At 43.6% G+C, this 24,321-nt stretch overlaps 2 protein-coding genes across 4 annotated transcripts in view; one reads left to right on the top strand and one right to left on the bottom strand.

The window, feature by feature from the left end:
• The first annotated feature begins 5,579 nt into the window (after positions 1-5,579).
• LOC127469603 (cytoglobin-1-like) lies at positions 5,580-11,959 on the top strand. Of its 2 annotated transcripts, XM_051784175.1 has the most exons (4): positions 5,580-6,243; positions 9,105-9,336; positions 9,919-9,990; positions 10,695-11,959. In XM_051784175.1, the coding sequence occupies exons 1-4, from the start codon at positions 6,149-6,151 to the stop codon at positions 10,698-10,700; spliced, it is 405 nt and encodes a 134-aa protein (XP_051640135.1). In that variant the 5' UTR covers positions 5,580-6,148; the 3' UTR covers positions 10,701-11,959. The 2 variants fall into 2 exon arrangements, with proteins under 2 accessions (XP_051640135.1, XP_051640134.1); XM_051784174.1 differs by having other exon boundaries at positions 9,919-11,959.
• A 6,128-nt stretch (positions 11,960-18,087) lies between these two features.
• The window catches only part of LUC7L2 (LUC7 like 2, pre-mRNA splicing factor), a 37,755-nt gene continuing 31,521 nt past the window's right edge, over positions 18,088-24,321 (bottom strand). For both annotated transcript variants that reach the window (XM_051784163.1, XM_051784165.1), the window contains 2 exons: positions 23,907-24,101; positions 18,088-19,126 (listed from right to left, as the gene is read on the bottom strand). In XM_051784163.1, the coding sequence (XP_051640123.1) occupies positions 18,934-19,126; positions 23,907-24,101 (388 nt within the window). In that variant the 3' untranslated portion in view covers positions 18,088-18,933. The remainder of the gene's footprint in view (positions 19,127-23,906; positions 24,102-24,321) is intronic.

Raw genomic sequence — 24,321 nt, 5'->3', positions numbered from 1 at the left:
CTGTTGTTGTGGGTCATGTGAAGTGTTGGTCCTACTACATGCAAGTGCCTCCATAGGGTGGTTGAAAGCACCACTGGTATCTGATAATGTCATAAACATTAGTGAAGAGCAGGTAAGGTAGGCTGGAAAAACAATACTCTTTCCACACAAATACTGTTTGGAAACAGCAAGGAACAAATGTTACATAAAATGTATGCATGCCATTGAGGGAAATATCTTCAATTTTTAACACGTTTGTTAATAATTATTTATCCCAGGGGTCCCAGGCTGGGGTTGTCTAACTTACTAGCTCTGAAAAGCAGATAGTGTATGGGAGAAAGAAAAGTATCATATTGCACAGCAGCTGTTTCATCTTCTTATAGCCATATACATGAGTAGCCTGACTCTGAAGTCATGCTACTTTTCATCCCAGACTACACCTTTCACAATGGTTTGTTCCCCACATTTCATTACAGACCACAGAAATACTGCTTTTTTCCAGTACACCACATCTTTCTTGTCCACATGCTCTAAATCCTCTGTCAATCTTCCCTCTGCATTCCACTCCACTTAAAGTGGAGGGTCCTGAAGAAGCAGCAAACAATAAATCCTGCAGCACTGCAGTAGGAACTGGCTTTGGATGATAGTTTCTGCGTGAACGCCAGCTTTCTGAAAATGAAATGAGGAGAGCTTTCAAAGCTTTGTAATGTTATGATGGTACAACGTTACATTGCCTCCCTGCTCTCGTTCTGTGCAGCTGCTCCACATGAACTAAGCAGTCAAAAACTTCACTTGTCAAAGCTGACGGTACTATTTGAGTGGGACATTCAGGGGTCCCAGGGTACTTTAAAGGTTCTTTTATTTACTACATCCTGGCTTCTGGATTATTCCAGCATCCTGCAACTGTCTCTATTTCCTCATGGAAGGATCTGCAAGGAACTTGATAAGGCCAAGCTTTTTGAAAGGCCCAGCAAGCTGCAAAAGGACGAAGCTCGTCTTTGGAAGTTTCATATATATGTGATATATATGCCATGTATCTTCCATAAAAAAAAGCCTGCTAAGACAATAGTCCATTTGGATAGTAAGTATCAGGGCTTTGTGCACATCAGCAGTGGCTGCAAGCTTTCTCCTGCCTCCCCAGGGCTTTGGCTGCTTGTGTTCAGGGTCAGCTCTGCGATAGCATGGCCATATAATCTTGGATTCAACTCCTGCACAAACAGGCAAAGTGGCAGAAAGGGTGGTGTGAGAAGGAGTTATGAGAAGCCTCATCTTCACCCACAGACCTATCACCACTTGGCCCAAGAGCTCAGTGGTGGCTAGGTGCTTGCCTGAGCTGTGATGTTGGGATGTCTGTGCCCAGCCTTGCTGACCCTGCCTGACCCACAGACCAATTCCACAGTTCAGTCTTGACCTGCCTGGTCACTGGTGATCACTGGTCTGTAACCCTGATCACCACCACGGGCCCTGCTCTTTGCACCTTGCTGGGGTCCAGTAGGACTGTGCCTTTGTTGGTAAGGGCACTGCCCTGCCTGTCCTGCTGTGCCTTCCTTACAAGGTTACATGTACATTTATCCATGCCTGTGGGAATATTTTGGGAGTATATGGGCTGGAAGGGCCTCGCCATAAGTGGAAAACAACCTCAAGCAGAAGGGAGACCTCCCTTTTTTTTTAAATAACAAGCTGCCCAGAAAATTGAACCACTGCCTCTGTTCCTGGGCTATATCTTTACTCACCTTAATAATTTCACTGTAAACCTCTGAGTGGTTTTGGTAACATGATTGCCCAAAGAGATTCCTTATTTCTCGCATGATCCCCTACAAAACAAGCACAGCACAAAGCAGCCTGTTTTCATGCATTATGGCAAAAACTGGGAATTTTTGTTTCTCAGGTTGTGTCAGTCAGCAGTGGAGAAGTCACTCATTTCAAGCTTTGGAGGAAGGTCCCATACAAGCAACATAGGGCACTCAGTGCCTCAGCCAGCTGTGTATTGTGGGACACAGAATCATATAATATCTCAAGTTGGAATGGTCCCAAGAGGATCATCAAGTCCAACTCCCTGCTTCTAACAGGAATAACTCACCTCTTACAGAGAAAGACCTGTTTTATTCAGTGCTGCTCTCATACTTAGGGTTGCTGGAGCGTAGCTTTCTACATGCCCATCCCTCTCAAGTCCTTAGTTATCCCCAGTGCCATTGCCAATAGATTTTGAGCAGTGTCTTTAGCAGAAGCAAAGGTTCTAAATGAAGGGCAGATGCAGATGGCCCTTCTACCCCACTGCCTAGGTCCAGTTACACAGAAACATGAAATACCTGTTTGCTGTTGGTCATAGTGTCATTTGAAGGTGGAATGCCAAGAACTTTAAATATGTCAGCTGTTCTCTGCTGTAAATCTTCCTCACAAGCATCAAACAGCCTCTGCAGTGCAAAACCAACAGCTGATTACAGCGGCAATCACAGTGAAACAAGAGGCGTAGTGTGGAAAGCACGTGCTGAAAATGCATCTGTGTTAGAGTAAACTGTAGGGCCACTAATTGATTGAAATGTGTCTTCAATACCTTTAAAACAAACTATTTCATTGAGCTACTTGCGTACTGAAGCCCATTCTTCAGCATCTGTGAGTCCTTATCATCACCATCAATGCTAATGATGGCCTAATCTCAGTCTTGTCCTTTAAGGTGTATCATTTTGGTATTTTCCATCAGATTCCTCCCAGCATCAGAGCAGTGAGTCAGACATCGAAGTGAAGTCTTTCAGCTAGTAGTTCAAGCATTAACCATAAGAAAACTGGACTGTTTTCCCACTTGGGCTTAACATGGGTGTGGTTTGAATGTGCCCTTCTGAAAAGCAGGAGGAAGCAGATCACTGTCAGTTCGCTCTCTACAGCGTTCCACAGGCCCTGCTGGGCTGTAAAATCAGAGATCCAAACTAGGGCCCCAGCCCTGTCTGGTACAGAAATACTAATACTCAAAGGCTGCTATACTGGCCACACCATATTGATTTGATTAGAATCAGATTGAAAAAATGGACAAGAACAAACCTTAATTATGTGACTGCCTTGTTCGTATGTCCAGTGGTGGGATGTGGAGATCCTGATTTTTTCCCACTCACGTAGCCGGAGCATCTCGTACCTCTGCAGCACAGCAGACAATCGTGAAGGGTCATTCATGTCCTCAGAGTGCTTGTGCATGGCCATTGCTTTAGACAAGAGCTCTGCATTTCTAGAGCAAAAAGGATATTAAAAACACTTAGCTAAGACAGGATGAAACAATGAATAGGTGTAACTATTTTATGTTATGAATCTATTTCATGAATCCCATGTTCTCTACAATGTGCTTCTCAACTACATTTTGTAGCTGGCAAACAGCTTTCATGTGGGAGATAGTGCTTCCTCAGCTGAGTTTTGCATGATCACAGTGGAATCTGATCAGGATGCCATCTTGACTATGTCATTGTAGACTGGTTTCTTTAATTAATATGTTCAACCTGGGGATGTCTCCTTCCTTCCATCTTCCAGAAGTCAGTTACAAAGAGATGCTGGCAGGCTGAAAGTCTGAGGAGAAGGTGTCTGGGCTGTCTGGTCAGAAACAGAATCCCTAAGGACTGGAGGAAGCACGAAGTATGTGGGTTTTCAGTGTAGAAACACACAGTACTTTCAAAATATGAATAAATACCTTACCTCGCCTCTAGCTTTTTGATCTGCCCTTTCAGCTTCTCATTCTCCTCTTTCTCTTGAAGGTCTTTTGTGACAGCCCTTCCAGGAAATGCTCTGAAACAGATTTCTATTGTGAAATATTTTATTTGTACTTGGACACTGGCACAACAGAGGACTCACCCCTATTGAATAGTCTGAATTCCAGAAAGAAAGCTGGGGAGTGGGAAAGCACAGAGCATCCAGGAAAAACTCCAGGGTAGCTTAACAACCTCCCCTGAAAGCCTCCACACAGGATTTATGCTCAAATCAAGGGGGAAGCTATTTACATCAGAAGAAATATCTAATCTTAACCCACCTTTTTCAGTTTAAAGCCATTACCATTTGTCTTATCACTATATGCCATTTCCAGTGAAACAGTCCAGCTCCAGCTCTCTTGTAGCCACTTCAGGTACTGGAAGATTCTATAAGGTCACCTCAGTTTGTGAACTTTCACAAACAAAACCAGAGAGGAGGGAAATGAAGGGTGAACAAGGGAGGTGAAGAGGGAAAGACTAAGAAAGCTAAGAGGGAAGACTCATCCTTGAGCAATGTGCATTGCTACCACAGCTCAGGCCAGAGGGCTGGGCTCACAGCCATGCTCCAACTTCTCCTACTGAGATGTTCATAGCAAATCAGGGTGCACCAGGTCTGCGAGGAGAACATGACAACTACAGAGAGGAAGAAAATCTGCAAGCAAGTAGTTGTACATATGAACATTCCAAAGGGAAAAGAGCTCTACCTCCATGTTTCAGACCTGCTTGAGCCCTTTTACCTTTGGCTACAGTTGGTGCTGCTCTTTCTTCAGGAGTTCACTCTCTCTCAGGCCACCTATGAAAAGCACCTGATGCACTTTCTGCTCTCAGCCAAAAACTTGGTGCTTTCCCCACTGAGCTTCTGCCAAGCAGTTTTGGCTTCCAAGACCTGAGAATTGCCAACTATTGTGGTGCTGTCCTTGCTCCTTCCCCTGTGTTTGTGTGCTGGTGACTGGGCTTGGGCAACCAGTGCTACACTGGCTATGTCTGCCTTCAAAGAGGCAGAGATCCCAGCAGCACAGTAAATATATCCCCCCCACCCTGGGATCTCCTGAGATCTTGGGAATTTTTCTGAGGATTTGGGGATGAGAAAGGAGATGGCTGTGCAGCTTTTTATGACTACTCTTTGTTTGCTGTGATGAAAAGGGAGAGGGAGGGAAGGTGCAGGGGCAAGCTTCCGTGAAGTCGTTTGAGGCATCCCTCAGCAACGGTGGGATACAACCCTAGCAAGTCCAATTAATCCCTGTGAGTTTGGAGCCAGCACTTTCCTTCTGCCCTGGGGTATCAGGCTGGTTTTGCTTGCCATGCTGCATATTTCCCTCTCACATCTGCTTCTTCCCTCCTCTAACTCAACCCAAACAATGTGAGGTTTTGTCTGCTCTCGGCACCCAGTAGCAGCTTCTCAAGCCCCTTAGCCCTTATTTTGTGTGCGTGCCCTGGACTTAACCAGAACATTCCTGCCATAGGTTAAGCCCAGGCATGGATAATCCAAGAAATTTTTTTGCCTCCAGACCAAGTGACCATGATGATAACAGGCTCATAGATACCATTTGCAGCTCCACACTGGCCCTTCTCCTGCCTCTTATCTCTCTCCGAGGCAGGCAGGCCTTAGAGATGGGACAGAGATCCCAGCTGCAAGCCAAGAGGATTAGGGCAGTGAAATGCCTGTGTTCTGGCTTGGCTGTGCTGAACCATTTATCTCCTGGGTTACAATGAGGCGGCTTTCTAGGGCACTGTGGGCGTGGATGCTGTGCCATGCTGCCATCACTGTCCTTGCAATGCTGGCATTTTGAGCTGGCAAAGCCTCCCACCCACATGAGACCAAAGCCAAGAGCAGCTGTGGAGTGAGCCCCTGCTACACCAGAGGGCTATGGGGAAAGCAGTGACCACCGCATGAAAGCAGGACTGGAGATAGTTGCTGGAGCTGGAATTGGGATCTTTGGACTGAAGGACTAAAGGCTGCTGGGAAGAGGGGACATTAGGGCACCACAGTGCCCACAGCACAGCAGTGCTCTTGGGAGAAAACCAGGAAAATTAGTGCTTGGGCAAGGCTATCCCTCAGGAAACAGGAGCCAAGCACTGGCTTTGGCAAGGGTGAGAGGGGGGGAGAATTGATTTTTTTCTTCGCCTGTGAAAACTGCCCTTTTTTCCCTTTTTCTTCTCAGACAGTGAGACCTTTGCTGTGGCACCTGACCCACAGTGAGAGGGCTTGTCCCCCCTCCTCATGTGGTTAGTTTCTTTCCTGATTAAAAGTGATTAGGTAGCCCTAAAGCCTGTAGAAATGTGACCAAGGGGAACAGAGACAAAGAGTCCCTTCAAGATATCTTAAATCCCCAGGACAGTATTTAGAGAGCCCTGAGGAGAGAACTGGAGCAGAAAGACCCTGCCAGGACCTCCCTGTCCTTCTTCCTCCTGCTGCACCCTTCGTTGCCAGCATCTCCTCCACCATGTCATTCTCTGAAGCAGAAGTGCAAAGTGCCCGCGGTGCCTGGGAGAAGATGTATGTGGATGCTGAGGACAATGGGACAGCTGTGCTGGTCAGGTAAGGAAAGAGCCCATCCAATTGCTATGCCAGGGGGTTGAAGGAGGAACAGCAAGAAGGATGGAGTTAAGGCCTAGGAGCACGTCTTGATGTTTTTCATGCAGCCCTTGCTGGTAATACTTTGATCTGCTGTGATTTATCCCATCTCAGGGAGGAAAAAGGGAAGAGGAGCAATCCACAGAAAGAAAAATAAAAGAAAATGAGGAAGGGGTGGGAAAAGAAGAAGAGATAAGAACAATTTCTTTACCCATTTAAGGTAAAGAAAAGAAAGTGTGGTATGAAAGAGAATGGGAACAAAACATGGGCCTTATTTCCCTCTTCTCTTTACCTCTAAACTCCTTTAATGATTTTTGTTAACTTCTCAGTATTTCACTTCTGATTCTCCTTTGGCCTTTCCAGTCCATCTGTTCCATTTTATTGCCCCCTTCTGTCACATTAAAAATGGGAGTTTAGATTTTTGTCTGTTGGTATCCCCAGGAGAGTCGAGACCCTGGTGCCCGACGGTCAGTCAGCATCTTGTAAAGAGACCCTTCACCACCAGATTCACAAGATTGGAGGGTACCTCGACCTCCCTTGTTAGGGGGAACTCACCAGAGCCAAGACCCCTCAGCAGGTCCTGCCAAGGTGTTATCCGCTGCTGGTGACTGCAAGGACTCACTTTAACAGTTTACAAATAACACTTTTTAATAATACAATTTGTGACAGATTAATAAGGTTCGAAGGTTGTCGGTGATAGTGTCTACTGCAAAAATGTTTTAAAGCAATCTGCTGATACATACATTAAGCAAGCACAAGCTCTCATACGAAGCAATCTAATATGCTATGGGGTAAGCATAAGCAAAAGCTCTAGTCCTAAGAGCAGCATTTAACACACGGAGTATATTTCTCACCCAAGGCATCCCTCTGGGGCGGGAGAATATGGACTCAGCCTGTTGACTGATCCCAGCAGTTTCAGTGCAGGTTTTCTCCCACTTTCTCCCTATCCTCAACTTACTTTTGTACTATCTTCTTTATGTTTGGGTGGAGTTTGAGTGGCTCTAGTCATAAATACCTTTTATTTCTGATTGGTGTATTTAATGGGAGGGGGGCGGTGGTCATGGTTTGGCACCTGAGGAGGGGGTTCAACATGGTTCTTGGCTTCAGCAGCAGAACATCTTGATTCTCCCTTATCAGACAGGTACTGTACGGTCTCAGTACCACAATGTTCTTCCATACTGCTGGGATTAGAAAGGAGGGGGACCACATAGCCTCCACTTTGTTCCACACTCCATTTTGTTTCTCTGAGCAGCGTACTGAGGAGCTGCACTGGGGAGCATGTCAACCTCAGTCCATCCAGGGAGCTACAGCTGCTTTTTACCTTAAAATTCCAAGTACCCTCTAGGTTTAAATCTATTCATCACCCCACACCTTCCTATGGGCTTCCCCCTCTGTTTTCATCCTGTTTTCCTCTCTTCTCTTCTGTTCACCTTTCACATACCCCTCACTCATCTGGGACTTGTATCACCTCCATAAGCATTGATCACTCTAAACACTATTTCTGGTTATCAGACCTCTACCCCTCCCTCTGGCTTTCTTGCATATCACATCTTATGCCTGTATTACCCTCAAAAAGTGTTACACACTGCTCTTTCCTTCTGCAGTCTACACAACCTGAAGGCCGTTTAGGGTCAGGAATGCAGCCATAAAAGGCTAATAGCATCCAGTAGCTTGGCTCCCTGGGGTTATTTACTCTAGAAGATTTTGCTTCTGTCAATAGAGAAGTTCAAGGCTCCCCAGTACAAGAGAGACATGGCCACACCGGAAAGAGTCAAGTGAAGGGCCAGGAAGAAGATTAGGGCATTGGAGTATCTCTCCTATGAGGAAAGGCTGTGAGAGTTGTGACTGTTCAGCCTGGAGAAGAGAAGGCTCAGGGGGAGATTATCGATGTGTATATAAAAATCTGAAGGAAGAGTAAAAGGAAGGCAGAACCTGCCTCTTCTCAGTAGTGCCAAGAAACAGGACCAGAGTCAATGGGCACACACTGAAACACAGGAGGTTCTCTCTGAATGTCAGGAAACACGTTTTACTGTGAGGACTGCTGAGCACTGGTGCAGGTTCCCCAGAGAGGTTGTAGAGTCTCCATCCATGGATATACTCAAAAGCTATCTGGACGTGGTCCTGGGCAACCGGCTTGACCAGTGGGGTTGAACCAGATGACCTCCAGATGTTCCTTCAAGCCCAACCACTCTGTGACTCTGTGAAATGCAATCTGGAATTTGCTATTGATACTTTGGGGGGATAAATGGTTTACCTAATAGAGTAAACTGCTTTTTTAAGAGCTTGATGAAGATGACTGTAATTGATTAAAGGCAATTCTAAACATATTGAATTGTGTTACTTTTGAATAAATGAAATGAGCAGTACTCAAACTATAGTCAAACAGCAATCCATCACAGGCAGGAAGAAAGCTTTGGGATGGACTCTAGGAAGGGGTTAATTAACAAACCCAATAATATATTTTCTCCATGAAAACACCCATCAGAATCACAGTGGTCATATCTGCTGTCCAGAACATCTTTGGGAATATTATGCTGTCACACTTACCTCATGTGAACATGCTCCCACTTCCCTGTGGAAGTAACCTAACACAGAGTTAACACTGAAGAAAAGGTGAGGGAGGGGACAGGCTGCCATGGGTGTGGGGCGCTGTGGACAGATGCAAAAGGCAAAGCAGAAACAAGAAATGCAGGGGACAGAGGTGTCTGTTCTAATAAAGAGAAGGAAAAAGGGCAATAAATGCATAAGATGAGGCCTGGAACATTTAGTCATATCTGCATTGATGCCTGGGTTCACAAGTTAGGATGTCTCTCATTTCTCAACAGGATGTTTACTGAGCACCCAGACACCAAGTCCTACTTCACACATTTCAAAGGCATGGACTCTGCTGAAGAGATGAAACAGTCAGACCAAGTCAGGGGCCATGGCAAGAAGGTTTTCACTGCCATCAACGACATGGTGCAACACCTGGACAATTCCGAGGCTTTTCTTGGGATAGTGAACCCACTCGGCAAGAAACATGCCACTCAGCTGAAGATTGACCCCAAAAACTTTAGGGTGAGCCAGTAGCCCTCTTCCCAAGGGGTGTAATTGTGAGGGGAGGATGTTTTCCCCTTTGAGGAGTAGAGCTGAGGAAAACAGGCATTTCAAAGTGTACCACCTACCCAGTGACTGTAAGGACAAATGAACCTTCATTGCTAAAGAGGGCTAGATAGTTAATGAGCAGGAAAGATCAGGAAGAAACTTAGCCCCTCAAGCCATGTATTCCATAAGTGTCCAACATGGGGCTCCTCATGGCCTCTAAACATTTGGGACAGTCCACTGATAGGAGAAAGATTGCAATGGATGGACCAAGTGAATCAGTCCTGTCAAGCCATCTTTAAGTGACAGGTGCAGTTGACAATAACTAGATACATAGGACAGTTAAAAAAACCAGCAGCAGTGACTGCATTTTTTTGTGAATTCTATAATGCACCATATTTTGCATGCCCTGTTACAAGCTCTGCATGCGATATGCTGCAAATAGCTGTATCCCTTTCTGCCTTCCAAGAATCCCAACTAAAGATACATGTTTTTCTCTTATGCCTCTAATGTGGAGGAAAGTTCACACTGGTTGTTTCTTCCCTTGTCCTTGTTTAGATTATCTGTGACATTATCTTACAACTGATGGAGGAGAAATTTGGTGGAGACTGCAAAGCTTCCTTTGAGAAGGTAACCAATGAAATCTGCACTCACCTGAATAATGTCTACAAAGAGGAGGGTTGGTGAGGATGTGCACCCTCCATGCTCTTCAAACATCTTGATAGCACCGATTTGCTGCTTTTGGGCCCCCAGCCCCAGCTGGAAGAATGAAAACATAAAAATAAAAAAAAAAAAAGGCAAGAAAAAAGGCTTATACAATATAGATATCAATGTCAATAATTTCCTTAGCAAAATGAGTTTCTACAGCTAAACAAAACCCACAGATACATCAAAGTCAACCAACAAATCCTGATGTGCTTCACGGTTTCAATGCTCCAGGTGGGTTCCTCTGGCCACTGTCCTTTAAGATTACATTTTAAGATGATGACTTTAAGCTTGCTATTCCTAAAAGAAAGACTTGCTCCTTCCAGCAGCACCAGCAGCTCTTTAACTCATCTACCACCTCTCCATCCTCATGAATGACAAGGAGGCCATTCTGAAGCATCTCTAGGAATTTGGTAGAGGTCATTGTTTAAGAGGCATGAGTGTTGTTTTGTGTTTGACGTTAAACAAAGGGGAAGTGGTGTATGGGAAAGACCAACAACTGGGAAAGACATAGGGAAAGTCCCTTCTTGCATAAGCCAGCAGAGTTTTCCAGTCTTGGTTTCTCAGGGCAGTTTTCAGCACAAGAATTACAGCAATGAATGTGATCACCACTGGGTCTCTCTGGGCAGGCATGAACATCTCCAGGGCGTGGATTTCACAGTGTAACTCCCAGCAAATTATTCTGGCTGTGTTCCCTGGCGAGGGCAATAGCACCGAGCTCACTGGCTCCTGTGCTACTCAAGAGTGCACCCAGCTGAGAGAAGCTGCTGCCTCACTGAGTGGGTAGAATGGTGGGCTCAGCCCAGCATGGGACTCATCCTGTCCAGTTGCACAGCCTCGGCCTCCCTTCAGTGGTAACTGAGTCCTGAACTATTTAATTGCTTTTCTTCGTATTCCTTAGACGTGGTGAAACAATCAGCTAATAACTGCAAATAACCACATGCTGGTTTGCTTCAGTGTAACACAATAAACACAGAGAAAGCAGATGCGTCCTCTCGTTTGTAGCACAGAGAAGGCGATGTGCAAGTGGTAGCTGGTTGCAGTGCACAGTTACTGGTAGTACTGCAGGTTTTACCAAAAACAGCTCAAATTCCCACCTGGGCACCCATCACGCTCACAGCAGTCAGGCTTCTCAGGTGATGTGAAGGGAAGCCTTTCACTTGACCATGAAGCAACAGTTTTGTAAACAGCTAAAAATGCAAAGTTCTCCTTCACTCAACGTGTAGTTTTCCTCACCCACTCCATCTGTTTGGCAAAGGATGCTAAATCCCAAAGTCCAAAAGACGAACTCTTGCCAGAGAGGGAGGATGGGGCAGGCTGCTTTATTTGCTTTGCTATTCTATTTGGCTCAGGGAGAAGGGAAAGCATATTGCACAGCATTGTCAAGGATTGTAAAAAAAAGAACAAGATGTGTAAAAAATATTTATAGACTCAAATCCCTGTGAGGGAGTACAAGTAGTTAAAGCTCTGAAAAGCTCAAAATAATTTCCCCTTTTTATTGACTTACCTTAATGCATGTTAAGAGCACCATTTACCATGAGGGTGGTTGGCTGTAATGACATGCTCCTCATTGTCACAGGCACCCTGGGCTGACAGGGGCCTGCAACACTGGCCGATGATTTAAGGCTCTTGTGTTCCCTGTTCCTGTGATGCAGAAAGGTGTTGCAAAAGCAAAGCATGTGAAACAAACCTAATTCAGGCTGCAGTAAAGAGCGGGTTATTTTGTAAATCCATTTAGAAAAGGGGGATACATTACATTTCAAAAGTTTGTGTGACGTGTGTAGTTTAGGAGTACATGGCCCCCCTTTTTTTTAATCTGAGATTTCAAAGGATGGCAGAAAGCTTTTCCAAAAGAGCATAGATTAGACAACATCTTGAGATGGAGAATAACTGAGCTGAGCTTACGGTTTTCCAGTAGCCTCACTGTTCAGTCCTGTCCAGCTTTCCTTGCACCTCACTGTGCCTCTGCAAAACAGCAACATTTATGTACTTGGGAGGCAAACCAAACATACTCCTTACTTACTGAACCAGTAACTATGCAGTGCTGTGCATACTGTATGCATTCTTCTGGAAAACTGATTCCGTGAAGAGGAACAGAAGGGAAATGTCATACCTAAGGGTAGTAGGAAGAGATTTCCTGTGGAGCACCACTGGTGAGTGGGACCAAAGCCCTCACACCAAGCTTCATGGGTTCCTTACAACCTGTGGGACATCAGAAAGATATGTGAGATAACCAGTCTGTGATGTAGCATGGGTAGTGTGACAAGTGGCTGTGACATGTTAAATCAGCTAAATGCCCTGGAGTTATCTTTGTGTCTGACCTAAACTAGAACAGTGAAAACACATGGAAAATACTGAGAAAGGGGAAGAGGAGTGAGCAGAAGCTCATGCAGGAAGTTTATCCACTCAGCTAGTTAAATCAAAGTGCTTTGCTGGTCATGTTGCTGGAGAAAAAAAAAGCATTCCCACAAAAAAAACTTGACCTTGTAGAGACCCGCTTTCCTGATTCAAAATATTACCTAAACACTGTTAAAACACATATGAATTTAACTTGAAAAACTACAGTTACCCTGGTGACAAAGCAAAAACTTACCCAAAGGAAGATGCATTGCAAGGCATAACCCTGTGCAAATACAAATCAGTGTTGGGATAAAATCCAACAGTGGCAGCATCACCAAATCACTCTGAGACAAGGGCTACCAACATACCATGGCAATTTGAAATGACAGGGAATGTTTTACAGAAGAAGCTAACCCAGTTGTCAAGGCATTTGAGCCCAATAATTTTCTTGCTAGAGTCTGAGCCAAGCTGCCTTCCTGTCTCTGCCTTTATGACAGGCAGCAGAGAGGCTCAGTGAGGTGAGCAAGGTGGGGAGGTTATCTCAGATACCCTGTGACTGCCCAGATGGGGGACTGGAGACCCTGCAGAGAATCTGGAGAAGCTTCTAGGAAATCCTCCTAGCTGGGTCCAGAGGGAAACCCTCCAATGTTCCCACCCTTCTTGCATGAAGGCCATTGGTATTGTTGGTGATTGAAGTGAAGGGCTGTTTAAGCTCTTTTGCCATATAGCTGTGGCTGTAGGTACAGATATGTCCCTCAGAGGTGTTGCTTTACACTGAAAGTAAGGGCTTCTTCAAGATACCATTTAAAACACTGTTTTGCAATCTGTTTTTCCCCAGGAATGAGGATGAAGGAACACAGACACCAACTTTAAAGAATAAGTGTTTCAGTTTACTATAGTGCAAACCAGTAAAGAATTACAAAAGAAACAGTGGCTTATGAAAGGATACACTTAGCAATGCATCTAACCTTTGCTACGAAAGTGTCTATAGTGATTAGGAGAGAGAAATACATCACCAGTTACCCTATAACACTTTACCATCACCCAGACCGCACTTCAGCTGGGGAGGCCCCGATCACGGGGAAGGACTGGAGAACCTCTTCCCGGTAACTGGGAAATCCTATGCAGTCCGTCCAGTAGGGTGCAAACCAGTATGAGCTTAGGAAGATGGCAGCAACTTGAAAAGTTACAGTAGTTCCATGTAAAGTCCCCACCCACTTACCACCTTCCAGTGATGGAGACACAGAGCCCTGAGCCGGCCTGATGGTGCCTGACAGCCAGTGCTGTGAACTTGCCTTCTTGGCAGCCTCTCTGAGCCAGCACCTGGAACGATTTCTAACCTTTGTGCTCTTAACTGAGCATCACCATCAATACTTTACTACAGTCAGCATTTGTCAGATCATTTCAGCCTGGGAAAGGGCTGTACAGCCACAGCAGCTCCTGCTGTCTGTTGTGCCCTTTTGACCTTGCCTGTGTCCAGCTCTGCTCTGTTGGTAGCTAATCCTGCCTCCCTGATGGTGCATCTCTAGGACTCTGCTTGCCTGCAGTGCCCTGGCAGCACCACTGAGCCTGGGAAGGGGATTTGGGACTGCGGTTTCCCCAGCAACAAGAGGTGAAAAGCCAGAGCCAGGAGAGAGAAGTCATGAGAGAATTTTCTAATTGCCTGCTGACTCCATTATATCCCCACAGATGGGAAAGCAGGGATAAAGAGGAGAGCCAGGGCTAGAAACAAACATTTCTTCTTCTTTCCTTGTATTTCCAGTTGCTGATACAACTGCCCAGCAGTCTGCTGCTTCCCAGTTTTGCAGGCTGCAGTGAAAGCTGGATTTCAGGTCTTACTGAAAAGAAGAATTAAAGAATTACATCAATAGTAACAGTGCAAGAATTTATTAAGAATCAAGTGGAAAAAAATGATCAAAGCAAAAAGTCAAAAAACCTCCCCAACCCTTCCCCTCCCCAAAACAAACAACAAAAAAACCATCATGCAGGACTGAATGAAAAGTGCACTAAACATTTTTTATAAGCCACTGCATCAGGAGAAACTAACCTCTACTGTCTGTTGAACAAAGGACAACTATAGTGAGGAAGGTGGCATGTGAAATACAGGATGGAGAACAGTAAAGCGGGGGGGTAACCGGGTGCTGCAGGCCCTCACACTGCACAAAGACATCACCTCTGGTGCATTTATACCTAATTTAATGATGACTGCAATCCCAAACTGCTTGAATCTGTAACAGTCCCGGCGGGGACAGCACACGTCTCACTGAATCGTTTTCCACACCACAGGAGCGTCTTGTTGAGATACTGTGTTCCTACAGTTAAAACCACCCCTTCAGATGTACTCACCCACGTCCTTAGCAATCCTGCACTGGCCCCAGGGGTCTCAAGATGAATTGCTACCATTCTCTCTTCAGCTAAATAGACAATCCCTGCTCGGAGGCTATTTAACATTTGCACAATCATCCACTTGCATCAGCTTAGGGAGCTGGTTCACCTATTTTCTCCCACTGCCCCTGGGGCAGGATGGATGGTGCAACATAGGCTGGACAAACAGATGAGCTCCAGGGCAGGGTTTGCATTGTAGCAACAGGATGGTGACTCCCAGCTTCAATACCTGATGGAAGGCAAGAGGACAGAGACGAACAGACTCCTCTGCCAGCTTCACTGGCAAGTCCGATGGCAGGTAACAGAATATGGTGGCACTAGGCCAAGCACCTCTTTGCTTGGAAATGCCACTGTTCTACTGTGTGGTTTCTCCTGCTCCACTGGGAAAAGCAACTCACATATGTCATCCAGCACTGGATCAGACTGTGGATGGAAGCTGCTGAGTTGCCATCCCTGGAGGTATTTAAGAGGTGTGTAGATGTGGCACTTAAGGACACCATTTAGTGGTGGACTGGGCAATGCTGGGTTTGCAGTTGGACTTGATGATCTTGAGGGCCTTCTTCAAGGTAACCAATTCTATGATACTGTATTCAGGAGGGGATCTCATTTCTGGTAATGTGCCATCCTCTAGCTGCTTACCATCTTTAACCTTCTTCTGTTTTATGCTCCCCTGACTAACCCGGAGTGACTTTGGTAATAATGCTTGCAGGTTCACTGCATTTTCAACACTTTAAATCAGTGAAATAATCTACTCTTTTTGCTCAGTTTGCACTCTTGTAGCCTGGTAAAAGCGGCTATGGAGCTACAACTGCATCAGCAAAATTTCAAAGATCTCAAGAGCTGATGCTTAGCTGCAACACCCCTAGGTTCCTTCAGGAGGTCCACTTCATAATCTTTTTGACCATGAAGACTAATGTCAGTCAATACCACTCTTCAGTTGTCCAGCAGGAAATTTAGAAGTGATGAATATCTCAGTTTTGCATTCCTGGAAATTAAGGTAGTTGGGTTCTGATGAGAGGGTAGAAGATCCATACTTAGGCACAACTAATAAAACAGTCTCCCCTTCTGGCAGATGTTCCAGACCTCTTGCATCCTAAGTGTGTTTCATCAGTCAGTTTAATTCAGTTTTCTTCCTAACTGCACTTCAGTCCTGTACTTCCACATATAATTCAGATTATTTTATCAGGAAATCAAAGGTAAGCCTCACCTTCCTTCTGCTTAACACTGGTGTGGTACTTGGATACTATGAAGCTCACCACCCCATGAAAACCTCTAAATAAAGGAAGGCCCAAACCCAATCACTGTTTTGTAATTAAAAGTAATTTGTAAAATAAATGGCGTATTATCCAAAATCTGCTAGTAAGGAGTCTAAGCAGTGTTATGTCACAGTCTGCAAATTTCACTGCCAGTCCCCCTTTTACAACACAAAATTTGTAGTTGCTGGCTGCAGGGGGAGACAGGCCCTCAGTATTTCTGGAATATTGTTATTCCAGACAGGAATTCCAGAGGAATCACTGGCACTTGTGCTATGCAAGATGTATCTAGAAATGACTGTTCACCTTTTGTCACACCACTAGAATTTCACTTAAAACTGTGACAACAGATGTTATCAACCACTTACACAGTATGGTCAGTACTAGAGGAACAAACACTGGTAACTTTCATTCATCAAGCACTTGGGCCACTCAGGAAGTCATAAAACATTCCCAGGAAGGAAACTCATACTCAGAATTCAAATGGGTAAATAATAAAAAGTGTTAAGTAGTCAGTCATCATTAAAATGGAATCAATTCAAAGTGGAATGTGCAATGCTGAATCCAAGTCCTTGCAGAGGTGTAAAGGTCCTGTTCTAACTTTCATTGCCAGCCAAAATACTGCTAAATTATCTTACACATTAGAATTATCACCCGTGTTCTGACCATACTGAAGATGCTACAGAAAAGACACTGAGGGAAAATGCACACAGTGAACGGTATCACACACCGATGATTAGCAGGCCTACAGAGACACTGCACAACCCACTGAAAATGCCAACAAATCATGACAAATACTGCTCTTAAGCTTCAATGTTAGGTAACTCGGTGGCAAGAACTCAAGGACAAAAAATTTACCGATGTTTAAATTCTTCTGTGTGGGAGTAGAGCACATCTGAGTAGTTTAAATACCCCAAGCACTTTCAATCCAACAGAATGGACAGCACACCCTTCATGTTTTGTTGGTGACATGGACTGGGATCAGCAAGTTGGCTGATGACACTGAGCTGTGTGGTGCAGTCAACATGCTAGAGGGAAAGAATGCCATCCAGAGGGACGTTAACAGGCTTGAGAGGTGGGTCCATGTGAACCTCAAGAAGTTCAACAAGGCCAAGTGCAAGGTGCTGCACCTGGGTCAGGGCAATGCCAAGCACAAATCCAGGCTGGGGGATGAACAGATGGAGAGCAACCCTGCAGAAAAGGACTTGGGGATGCTGGTGGATGAGTGACTGAACCTGACCCAGCAATGTGCATTTGGCAGGCCAGAAAGCCAAGTGTATCTGGGCTGCATCAAAAGCAGCCTGGGCAGCAGGTCGAGGGAGGGGATTCCACCCCTTTACTCCACTTGGGTGAGAACCCACCTGCAGTGCTGCATCCAGCTCAGGCATCCCCAGCAAAGGAAGGACATGAACCTGTTGGAGTGGGCCCAGAAGAGGGTCACCAAGTTGATCAGAGGGATGGAGCACCTCTCCTGTAAGGACAGACTGAGAAAGGTCAGGTTGTTCAGCCTGGAGAAGAGAAGGCTCCAGAGAGACCTTATAGCACCTTCCAGTACTTAAAGGGGCTACAAGAGAGCTGGAGGGGGACTTTTTACAAGGATGTATAATGACAGGACACGGGGCAATGGCTTTAAAATGGATATTAGGTAGAAATTCTTTACTGTGAGGGTGGTGAGGGGTTGGAACAGGATGCTCAGAGAAGTTCTGGATCCCCCATCCAAGGAGGTGTTCAAGGCCAAGCTGAACGGGGCCTTAAACAACCTGGTCTAGTGGAAGGTGTCCCTGTCCACAGCAGTGGGGTTGGAACTAAATGATCTTTAAGGTCCCTTCCAACCCAAACCATTCTATAGTTCTGACTCCACAGGTTTCTGCTTTTGAAGATTTTAGGACTTCAATCAGGACTGTGATCAGAATGACCGCTTCTCCAAGAGCACATCTGTATGTTAAAAACTCTAAAAACCAGATGTTAGTTTTTAAAAGACTGAACTGCTAATTAACACCTTAAAGAGACCAGTATATCCTTGTTAAGTTATTGGACAATATGGTTGCTTTTTTATTTTTTTTTATTTCTTTTGTTCTTAATTTTCGCTTGTTGTTGCTGGTTTTTCTGTTTGTTTTAATACAATTAAGGATGCATCCCACAAGAAAAAGCAGAAAGAGTCCTTATGGAAAAAAACAAATATATTGAACACATACCAATCAAATGGTACAGATATGGGACTGGCTTTGATTTCAAAATTTAAGTAGAAATAAAAAAGATGTAATGCAACAGCTGTTCAATTTCCAAGTCTAAATAGGCACTGTAAAAAGACATTTTGCTTTCTCCAGCACACATTTCTGTCTAAATGCTCCCACTGTAATCAACTCCTAGGATCCCAAACAAAAATAAAACCCAACACTGGGAACATAACCTTAGAGTAAAAGTTAATATCCATCCACCCACCCTCTTACAAAAAAGCAAACAAAAAAAAAATCCCCCCAAATACAACCTTTCAATGCTGCTGTTTTGACTGGAGCAGAATTGGAGAATTTATAAAGGTTCAAAAGCACCCAAGGCAAGTAGTACAATATAATTTGTTCACTAACTTGTATTGGAAAGGAGATTAAAAACATTGAGATCTGCATCTTGGTACATAAAACTGTTGTCCTGAATAAAGAGAAATCTTTCAGAAAAGTTTTACAACTTGGTGGAAGTCCAGGACCCAGCTTTAGGCATCATTAATTGATGGGGTTTAATTCTGACTTTGTTATAACCACTTTTATATACTGTACATCTACCCTAGTTGGATCAGTGTCTCGAACTGCTCACTGGTGTCCCTTTGAACAACTGTAAACTAAACCAAAGTATGCAACTCCATAGGAAGCTAGAGATCAGGTGAATATACAGCCAGTTATATCTCCCCTGCTTCACGCTCCTCTGAGCTCCTTGGGTCTTCTGATCTGCCATTAGCACTTTCATAAGAACGTTTCTTGTCTTTGAAATCTCGTGGTGACCTCTCTCTTGAGCTTCTATCTTTATCACGGGATGTTCTGTCGCGGTCTCTTGAACGTTCTTTGTCTCTGGAAGATCTTTCTTTAGAGGATCTGAAAAGTGCAGTACATTTGAGAATTTGAGTCAGTCATGAATTTTTAGCTATCAAACAGCACTTGGATTTTGTATTTTTCTTCTTTTTCCAATCCAAATTCAGATATATATAAATAGAAGTGTATGAGAAGCATCAGAAATCATTCTACTCTTCTCCCTTTCCTACTTCCGATTTCAAAAGACAAATACTTTGAGGCAGGATTTAATCTACATCTACTACAGAGCCCAGATTAAGGGCAATGTGCTTCACTAAATCTCTTATTTTCAACCTCCACCCTCAAGTTTGTATTAACTGAAGTTTAATGGAAATTTTTCATCTGCAGTTTCTAGCCTTTCTCAGACATATAAATTACAAACTTAAATGTTTAAAAATGGGAGTTTGATTAAAAGCAGGGGGAAATTAACTTGCGTTATTCTGGAACAAGACTATTACATAACAAATACAAACTAAACCAAACTGTGCTACAATTATATTTTGTTATAAGAATTAGCCCTTGTGTGATTTTGCAAGGTTGGGGTGGTATTATTTTTAGATATTTTACTCAGATAATATGCATTTTTAAAATGATAGAGCCAGAAAAGGGATGCTCTGTTAAACAATCCATATTGTTTTAAATTGAATGAGCTACCTGTATGGGAAAAAAATGGATTAGACATCCTCCTCTATATTCCCTTACCGATGCACTTAAGTCTGTTGTTGAAAAACATTGCATTTTCATTTTACCATGTACTGCAATCATAAAACAGCTTAATACAAACTTTTACAGAAAAAACAGCATGCTACAAAGCTAGCCACTCTTTTCCTTGTCAAAAAATTTGGTGTACTGGCCAGAGACTGTACTCTCTCCCCTTACAGAAAGTTACTGTCACTTCACCTCAAAGCTTCAAAACTAAGGTCTGCAAAATGCTCCTGGCACTAATTTCCTTTTACAAGCTTACAAAGAAGTGACCTTTCATCTTAGTTCCTCAGCTGAAAAGATTACTTTCCCTACAATTTTGCAAGACTTAGCATTTGCAAATGCTAAGATCCAAAGGTATAATTCCTATGCCACAAATCACATGTCACAGAAGAGAAGCTACATGCCAAGTAAGAGGTTAATCCCGGAGTTAGTACAGCTGTTGAGCAAGTATCTTGTGCTGCAAGTCCCCTGCAGAAGTAACAACGCTTCCAAACTGGTTGACTCAGGCTAACTCTAGCAATTAATCCTAAAACAGACAGACAGATAGGATATGATGCCATTCACAGCTTTGGCTTTTTAATCAGTGCATTTTTGAAGGAATATTAAGATGCATTCATCCAGCTGTCCCCTCTCTCTACAAGTGAGTCTCTAATCAGCAGACAAGAAGAAGGACTGGGTTTAATGAATCACAGCACAGTGATGTGAAAATTTATACAACTGCCTTAGCAAGCAGTATCACTACCAAAAGACTTAGAAATATCACTACTGTCTTTCTCAAGGGCAAGGTACTGCCCTTGACTTACCTTATCTAGAATGCTAGAAAGTATTACTACCTAACTGATCCTTAACAGTCAGCAGAAGAAAGAGATACTTTAAGGCACGATTTGTCTCATCTCAAAATAGACAGAAAATTATGTCAGATGAGTCTGTAATGAGACTCATGAGACTTACATCTCACCTAGTCATCTAAAGCCAGGTGAAATGAAGCCCCATCTTATGACTTTAGGTATTCATCCATACAATGTCTGTATGGGAACAATCATCCCTTGTCACATGAATTCTTGTAAGTGGGCTCAAGCATACTAACAAAACCTTCTCTCAGTGTTTAGGTCTGTGTCATGACTGACCTTACTGAGTATGCATCTTAACATCTAACTGCAAACACTCACTTTCTCACTGGAAAGCAAAATGCACCAACTACATAGTTTGTTTCTAATGAAATGAAAGACAATTTTATTTATTTGAAACTTATGACTAACAGCAAGAAAAAGTAGGACTTTATTTACTGCTCTTAGTAAGCCAGTAATCCAAGCCTGAGTAGACCTAGAGTTCCTATTACCTTAGGCAGGTTGCTACTATTACCAGACAGGTTCTCATTATCTAAGACACACTGCTACTATTGCCTGACACTTCGTGTATGTTCAGTTGAACATATATAGAGTATGGAGGTCTGGTCTTTATACTGGTAAATTTGAAATGAGATCCCAGCCATTAATAGATTTAAATCTATCCACCAGTTTCATAGGTGAATGGTAGTGATACAGAATAAAAAAAATGTATCTGTCAGACAAATGTGTTTGTAGCATTTCCTCAGCTATAGCACACAATAAAACATCCCTTTGCTTTCAGAATTAAGAAGTACCTGAGAGGCAACACTTTTTCATTTAATGTGAGAGGCTCTTCGGAAAATACTTTCTTATAAAGGGTGGACAGGATAAACCAGAAGGAACTGCGTGGTTCGCTGAAAGCAGGAATACTCTGCACATTTGCCTGTAATCATGGCACACTTCTCTTAAGGCCCTAGAATTACTGGCACCAGGGGCTGCCACTGCTGCAGCCTTCAGCTGCCTTTCTACTGCTTGTGTCACACACTGCTCTCCTGCAGGAGTTGGGTAAGAACACCATGTTCCCCAGATCTGAATTTATTTGGTTATTCAAAACCAAAATGCTAGGACTCCTTCCTGAAGAAGTTAACTTCCTGGAGCCTGTCTTCTATTTTCCAGAGTATTCTTGGTCAGAATTCCTTGGACAACTGAATGCTATGAGCTTAAGACACACAGGCTTGAATAGAAATATTTCATATGAGGATTTTAAGAAATTCCTTCTAAAACAAATTTAAAAAATAGGATTTGGCAATGAGTACTTCCCTAGAATAGAAAAAAAGAGTTCCTAGGAGGCAAGGACATCAGAGCCTGTGAGTTCAGGTCTATTTTGCATTCTGGCATCACCATTGGTATGGTATTCAACAGAAAGACTTCTCCGATGTTCATGTGGAGAGCTGCTCTACTGACTAGAAGGGCATCTCTAAAAAGGAGGTATCCGGCCCAGGTGCAAGTTCAACAGCCATCCTGGTCCCAGCGCAGCAAGATCACAGTTCTACGGATTCTTCAATCTCTTGAAAGCACAATATACGTATTTTCAGAGTAAAAATTTTGCTTCACCTCAGAGAAATAAGAGGTATGAGCTGCTAATGATGGCACAGCAGTTTTTTCCCCTCAAGCCAACAGTACTGTAAAATTCTTCTTTGTACCAGGGATTCTTCCAGCACAGGTGTGTTGCATTCCTTCAGGGCAGAAACTGACACAGGAGAAATATCTCCAGGACTGAATATCATAAGGTTGAAATTTGCTCCCTGAAGTACATTATATTTTTTTACTTTTAACATGCTTACTGTTACATGGATAGCACCAGGGGTCTATACCATTTCCCTGTCCTTACATATCTCTCTGCATCATTTGCATTGTGCTAATTGTACTGGAGAGTTTGAACAGGTACGATCAACCAGAACAGTTTTCTTCGAAGGATGGAAATTGAGTCTTGCAAAGATGGAAAAGCAGAAGTAGTAAAGGCAGTCTGAGCACATACTCTACAAATTGGTTTATCCAAACTAACAAATACATTGATTCAAAGGAAAAGCCTGTTTTAACGCTAAAAACTACAGGTTTGAAGATTTGCTAATCTGCTGTTGTGAATGCTATGAAGGGGCATGCTCTTTGGAGATGGAAACTGCCAAGTCTGAAATAATGACTTCAGAAAACTGAAGTATTTTAAATACCAGACACTACTGCTGATATCAAGTAGAGTGCTGAACTTATAACTTTTATCCATCTGCAACAAAAAGAAAGAAAAGACTTGGACTAACCCTGTCTTCTATGCTCTCTTACAGAGCACAAGGGGATTACAGTCACCTACCTACTCTATGAAGAAAAAAGCTCATTTTTTGAGCAAAGAGCCCATGAGATCCTTGAACACATTCAACGTATTTCTCCATCCTCGGTGATTTAACTCCTAAAATAATTGAATGATAAACCCTGCACATGTGGCCACTTCAAAAGCAGACCTTTTACCTTCTTGCAAGTCAACAGTCTGTCAGGGCTTTAAGACTGAGCACCCTCACACTGTACTGCACTCAAATGTACACCATAGTGGCTGACCTATAAAAGAAAAGAATCTTGTTTATGAGCAGGCCTCCCTGTCAAATGTCTCATTGTGCAATCCCATTCTAAATTATGCTTAACTCATCTAAAAGAAGCCAGCAAGTCCTCAGGGGCAGACAGCAATTGAATCATTCAAAAGCAATAACCCCAGCTTGCTCTCTGCAGTTACCCTTTAATGAGGGGTTCAGTGACTTTCCTTGCAAAGCAACACATTCAGATGTAGTGCAACAAGTTTATTTTCAGGCATACCTAAACTTGTTTGCATATGGTGCAGTACACAACAGATGGGCTCTGGTGCTGGGAACAAGAGCCCGAGGGAAAAAACAAATGTATGACAGTAAGATGACTGCTGATATCCCTGGGGTCAAATGAAAATGAGCTGTTTTCCTATGCTGCAGGAAGCTTGTATTATCAACTTGACACCAGTACTCTGTAGCACTCATCCAAAACTGAAATAATGTAACGCTATTATTTTTATAAAAAATAAATAGAAAAAAGTCACTCTGGTATGTCAAACCATAATTATGCTCAAGTTGTAACTGAAACCTGAGACAGAGTCAAAACGTGTTTAAATTGCCAAGTGGTAACTGTAAACTTAATTTAGTGTGAGAATTCTCATCATGCCTCTAGGAAAAGCCATTTATTTCTAGGGCAACACTCACCTCTTTTTGGAGCTGCGTTCTCGGCTTCTGTCCCTGGAACTATGCCTGCTTCTATGGTGGCTGCGACTCCGGCTGCGGCTGGTGGAGCGAGACCTGTGCCGATGGCGCTTCTCACGGGATTTGGAGCGAGTTCTTCGCTTCCGTTCCCGGGAGGCTGAGCGAGACCGGTGTCTGCGGCGATCTCGGGACCTAGATCTAGGAACAGAAAGGACTTAAACCAGCCACTGCATTCACCCAGGTACTCTTACCAGTGTACTGCGAATATTATGCACTCTATGCATAAGCAAATCTGCACACAGAATGGTCTGCAGCCTTCAGAGCTACTGCATTGTCTGATCACAGGCAAATGGGGAAAGTAACATTAGAAAGGCTACAAACTGCTTTGTGACTAATGCAGACAGTTTTAAAATCAACT

Source organism: Manacus candei, unplaced genomic scaffold (genome assembly GCF_025592945.1).
Source record: "Manacus candei isolate 608988 ecotype Guabito, Panama unplaced genomic scaffold, ASM2559294v1 h1tg000018l, whole genome shotgun sequence".
Classification (NCBI taxonomy): domain Eukaryota; kingdom Metazoa; phylum Chordata; class Aves; order Passeriformes; family Pipridae; genus Manacus; species Manacus candei.
Note: the sequence above shows the minus strand (reverse complement) of the source record. Positions and strands in the feature narration are given on the sequence as shown.

What these genes read in the sequence shown, in the direction of transcription:
- LOC127469603 (XM_051784174.1), top strand. Translation starts at nt 6,149, where the DNA reads ATGTCATTCTCTGAAGCAGAAGTGCAAAGTGCCCGCGGTGCCTGGGAG. An exon ending in GGGACAGCTGTGCTGGTCAG is followed by an intron (nt 6,244 to 9,104) that starts GTAAGGAAAGAG and finishes ATTTCTCAACAG; the next exon opens with GATGTTTACTGAGCACCCAG. An exon ending in TTGACCCCAAAAACTTTAGG is followed by an intron (nt 9,337 to 9,918) that starts GTGAGCCAGTAG and finishes GTCCTTGTTTAG; the next exon opens with ATTATCTGTGACATTATCTT.